A 5,050-nucleotide genomic window follows, 5' to 3' on the forward strand; every position below is an offset into this window, starting at 1 on the left:
CTGTTGGAAAACAGTGCTGACAAAGGCCAGGAAGGATCTGCCCTGCATGCCATGTTTCTGCACAGCTACACTGGTTGCGTTGTGGATGCTTGCTGCTTTTTCTTGAATGCTTTGGCATTGGTGAGTCCCTGCAGCATCTCACATTGTTGACTGAGACATACTGGGACTTTATTTCATGTCTGCTCAGATGCTGAGTTAGAAATAGCCCCAGACAGCCCTGCAGAAGATGCTTTGGCTTTACTGATTCATCATTGCCCTAGGAAACAAGAGATCAATACTATGAGTCTGAGGACTAGGTTTGTTTGGGAATGTGATTCTGGGCACTAGGAAAGTAACAACAGAATTCTCCTGAGACCTTCTTGTAGTTCTTTTGCTTTTGTAGAGCAGCTCAGGAACATCGGGCTTTATTGGTCTGTAATCAAAGATGAGGGTGACAGAGCCGGCCGTGCTCCAGCCAGCACTGAACAGAGAGCTGCCAGGAGGCCCAGTGAAGTGTGGAGCTCAAGGGACCTGGACTCCGTAGTTCATTCTGCCTCTGCTGCAGTGTTTGCACTGTAATTCTGGGCAGCAATTGCACCTTATGACAAAGAGGCTATCTCAGATGAAGAAATCAGCCAAGCTATGCCAGAGTAGACTTTGCCGCCAGAAATCCTAAACGGGTACAAAAGTAGACCTGTTCTGCTCTCATGTGATACTTTCTGCATTTCTATGTTGGCCCTGCCTTCCTTGGCTTCATTTGAGTAAGACCAGATGGTCCAAAAGTCTGGCTCAAAGCTCCAAAGGATATTTTGTTGCCTGTTCTTTTTAATGTTAATAGCCTGGCAGTCCTTGTTCAGAACCATCTACTGGGTAGAAAAACTAAGCATTCCCTTTGTATTTTTGCTTCTGAAAAAGCTATGGGAACAGGAAAGAGGTCCCTAACAGTCCTGTGTGGACCATCCCCCCAGCTGTGCTGTTATACACCTGCGATAAACCTGTGACCATGTGCTGAACTAGCCTGCTTGTGACAGACTCTGAGGTGACTGTGTATGATGTGATATAGCACCAGAAGCCCTTCTAAACTTCCCCAGGACTAGTCAAAGGGATTGTGCATATCATGTCATATGCATACCTGTCATCACGGAATATGCAGCGGTGAAGAACAGCCCAAAGTAGAAGGAGGCCCAGGAGACTAGAAAGGCTGATGACACAGTGAGGAAGCCACGGTCAACTGTCTAAAGAGAAACAATTGCTCTTTTAGGTACATAACTCACAGATCATTCGTCTTGTGTCTCTGTCAGGATTACATCCTTGAGACAATATTCTCTCTACACTGTACTTTGGAGGATGATGTGAGGTAGCTGGAAGATAGTGACAGGCAGAGATCTCAGAATAAACAATAACCTCCCATCCCCTTCAGAGGAGCCTTGTATTTAGCTGCCCGGGCACTGATTAGATTCCCCTTCTTACCACTTCCTGTAGTCCAGCTGCCGGCCTTATATGTGCATAGCAGCAAATTTCAGCTCTAACTCGCTTCTAGCTGAGTATTTCAGCAAAGCACAGATGGTTGCACATGATTTCCCAGCCACTGTGGAGTATTAATGCCTTGACCTAATAGCCAGCCTCTTGGAAGCAGTCAGCTGGGTTTCAGTCTTCCTGTTGCAGGCTATGCGTGACCCAACAATTAGCAAGAAGTAATGGTACTATCAGATTAAGATAAATAGATGTGGGTGATGCACACGACTGACATCTTTCAATGTCATGAACCTCTAAACTGGATCCTGTCTTTCCATTTAACCCTGTCTGTGAAAGAGAAGATTACTACATCCAAATCCTTATCTAACATTTCACAGAGCACTTTTCAGTTCCGACAGCACTTTTTTTCTTCTTCCTGACAAATTTGCCAGTGGAAACTTCAGCTCAGCTGCATCATTTCTGCTGCAACCCATCAGTGTTACTGATGTTTGTTTTAGCGTGCAAACAGAGGTTTGCTGGGATTTTGAATGCAGAATGCATAGAGGGAAGCTTACTTGAGAGGCAGGCTATGGTCTGGTTGTGGTTCATAGCTGCGTGGGACACAAGGCAGGTTGTACTATTCACATCGGTGCCATTTCCCATGAACGTGCTGAGAACAGTCACTGTCCCGTCACCATGGTCTTCCTTCTCAGGGCTGGAGTAGCTCTCTGGGGCCCACCGGATCTGAGCAGCCGGCTTCCCTGCCACTGCCTTGCACACAGGGTTCCCACGGCTGTCACAGTACACGGTCAGCTTGGGGGGGACTGCGAAGTATCGGGAAGGGGAGACACGTGGAGTTAGTTTGCTGCAGTTGTGATTGGATGTTCTTATTCCTCACCCAAAATGAACACAGTGAAAAGAGGAGACTAAGGTGGGAAGTGCCCTTTTCTCACAGCAACATGTGCCAAAGTCACAAAGATTATGCATCTTTTTTCATCTTGGGCAACCGTCCCAGATTCAGGGCAGTTGCCACAGCCATGTACCATTAGAGAAGGTATGCCTGGACACTGATGTAGGGAATGATGCAAAATAGGGGGCTGAATTAGACGTTTGTCCTAAGTACGCATGGTTTAAAATGCATTTGAATGCCAGCGTAGGAGGAAATTGGGCCGTTCTTACTATCTGGGTAATACCATCCCGTGTTTGAGAGAACGTCACAGTAGCTGGAACTGTTACTCTGACATGTGTTGGTTCTATTAAAGCAGTAGCATCTTACTAACTGACTTTACAGGATAACCAGATGGACACGCAGAATCCTTCTTCAGTACAGTACATTGGAAGTTTCTTCATACCTGTCATTTCTAACTGTACAGTGGGAAAGGGGTCAGCAGAAGGGAAAAGAGTTTTGGCAAATAAGGAGAGGGCAGAAAGAGAGGGACTAGAAATGAAATGCATTACAGTTTGTCCCAGCAGCAATGCTCTTCTTACTGCATGCTTCCTCCTGTGCTTGGGGAGAGAGAGGAGCTTTCTCTCTCCAGGCTTGGACATGATTCTTTGGAGAACTGTAAAATGAGGAAGGAGTCCCTTACCTAGCACAGTCAGGTGGTAGGTCAGGTGGAAATTCCCTTCCTCTGTGACCACCTCGCAGGTGTAATTTCCCTCACTGGCCCTTCCCACTGGCCGTATATGAAGGGTAGGGTCATGATCTGTTCTCCATTTCCAGCTCATGTTCTCAGTGCAGTTTGTGTTGTTTGTCTGCTTCAGATCAGCCCTGTATCCCAAGGTGCAGTGGCCTCCAGTCTTGGGGTTTATTTTCCAGATTACCATAAATACATCTGATTTGTTAGGGCAGCTCAGCACACAGCTGTCACCCACTGCTGCTGACACTTTGGTGTTCCCTGGAGGAGACACAGAAAGAGAAAGACGTGTGAAAAGGTGCCTGGGGACGTTACTCATAGCCTTGGAGTTGTGGTCTGTGCTTCATAGGGAAATGTCTGCACCATTACGCTCCCGAGTGAGGCCCTGTCTCTGCCAACCCAAAAGCTGTAATCCGGTATTAGAGCTGTGGCTTATAAAGGCTGTATAAAGCCTATATATATAAAGGCTATCACAGCCCACCCCTTGAAACTAACAGTGAATGCCCCACTGGAGCTCAGCTTAGCGGATCAGACAGGTAACGGGGAAGCACTCTGCTCCTACACTTTGGCTTAAGCAGGCCAGCAGCTGAAAAATGTGTTTCTATCAGCAAAGTCTCCAATGGGTTTCTTACTGCTAAAGTATTTGTTGGCACTATGCGGGCAGTAGTTTCCTGCTTTTCATAAGCCCTACGCAGCTGTGATCGCTGTCATACTCTGTATGTACAGTTACCCCATTTCCAGATTTGAAACCTACTTTACCTCTGCTCCTTCACTGGGGTCATATTCTCTGCTGGCAATCATTCTTCGGAAGGTCTTCTGTTTCCACTCTTCTGATAAGATATCAGGGATGCCAACTAACCTCATCTTCCAATACCAGAGAAGGAGATTTTCCATTTTCTTAGGGTAACTTCTCTCATCAAGAGAAGTAGAGTAAGCACACCTACCCTCTTTCTTAGCTGAATTCTCAGCTGCTTAGCTGAATAGATTATCTTTTCCTTCTCTTATTAGGCTTCTAGATGGGTGACTTTTGGCTGCTTTGGGATTACCTTAAAATTCTCGTGCCTACTGGCACATCATCTGCCACATCATGGAGCCATCATAAAAATTCAGCACTGATCCAAGGGGCTATTCTAATATGGCTGAGTCCCTATAATGAGTTTTGTGGATATATTGAATGCATTGTGGCAGACAAAGAAAACTTACTCTCAGTCCCCAAAGAGTTGTACAGAGTATAGGCTGCATGAAATCCAGGATTTTTCTTACTCTTTCTTTTGCATCAGCACCAACAATAGCTTTTCTGTGATCATCAGCTTCACTAGGAGAGGCACATTTTTTCTGCCTTGCCCAGAGCAGAGTGCATGGGAGTCAGTGGTTATTCTATAACAGATCTCTTAATGCCATCTTAAAAGGAGTTGCTCCGCAGATAATGCAGCATTACAAGGTGACCTGAAAAGTGCCAGGGTAGACAAATCCTCAGGGAAGATGAATAGTAGTAATGATGCTTTCAGGGGGAGGGAGGGGGTTATATCTGCTTGGTCTCTCCTGACTGGGAGGAGATGAGTTAATCCCAGAAAGCAGTGCAGGTATCTTCTTGAAAAGCAAATTAATTGTCCAAACTTAGGTGGGAATGAGGTCCTGTAGCTTGCGCTTTGAAGCTGCATCCCTGCTCTCAACATATGGCACATATCTGTATGTAAAGACCACGATTCAGGATCTTCACGATGGCCAAGATCCAGCTATGCTTTCACAGCAGTGTTTGTCTTTATTGACAAAAAAATATTGAACTTCATTAGGACTCTTCATATCCCTAAAATTAAGCACAGAAATGAGGGTTCTGCTGACTGAGAGCTCATATAAGGACTTACCTCCACTGGAGAAGAAAAGCAACACTAATTCCTTGGGGTGAATTCTGCCTGCTTTTATACATCTTCTAGTGATCTGCCTAGTACCCTTGTTCTGCACCGTATCAGCCTTGCCAG

The 5,050-nt window shown here is 45.8% G+C and overlaps 1 protein-coding gene across 1 annotated transcript; it reads right to left on the bottom strand.

The window, feature by feature from the left end:
• Window positions 1–1,206: 1,206 nt before the first annotated feature.
• LOC106490548 (cell surface glycoprotein CD200 receptor 1-B-like) lies at window positions 1,207–3,935 on the bottom strand. The gene is made up of 4 exons (XM_067291335.1): window positions 3,845–3,935; window positions 3,024–3,332; window positions 2,010–2,258; window positions 1,207–1,214 (listed from the first exon to the last, which is right to left on the bottom strand). Exons 1-4 carry the CDS (start codon window positions 3,933–3,935, stop codon window positions 1,207–1,209), a joined length of 657 nt encoding a protein of 218 aa, XP_067147436.1.
• Between the last annotated feature and the right edge of the window lie 1,115 nt (window positions 3,936–5,050).

The sequence above is a fragment of the Apteryx mantelli genome, chromosome 1 (assembly GCF_036417845.1).
Source record: "Apteryx mantelli isolate bAptMan1 chromosome 1, bAptMan1.hap1, whole genome shotgun sequence".
NCBI lineage: Eukaryota > Metazoa > Chordata > Aves > Apterygiformes > Apterygidae > Apteryx > Apteryx mantelli.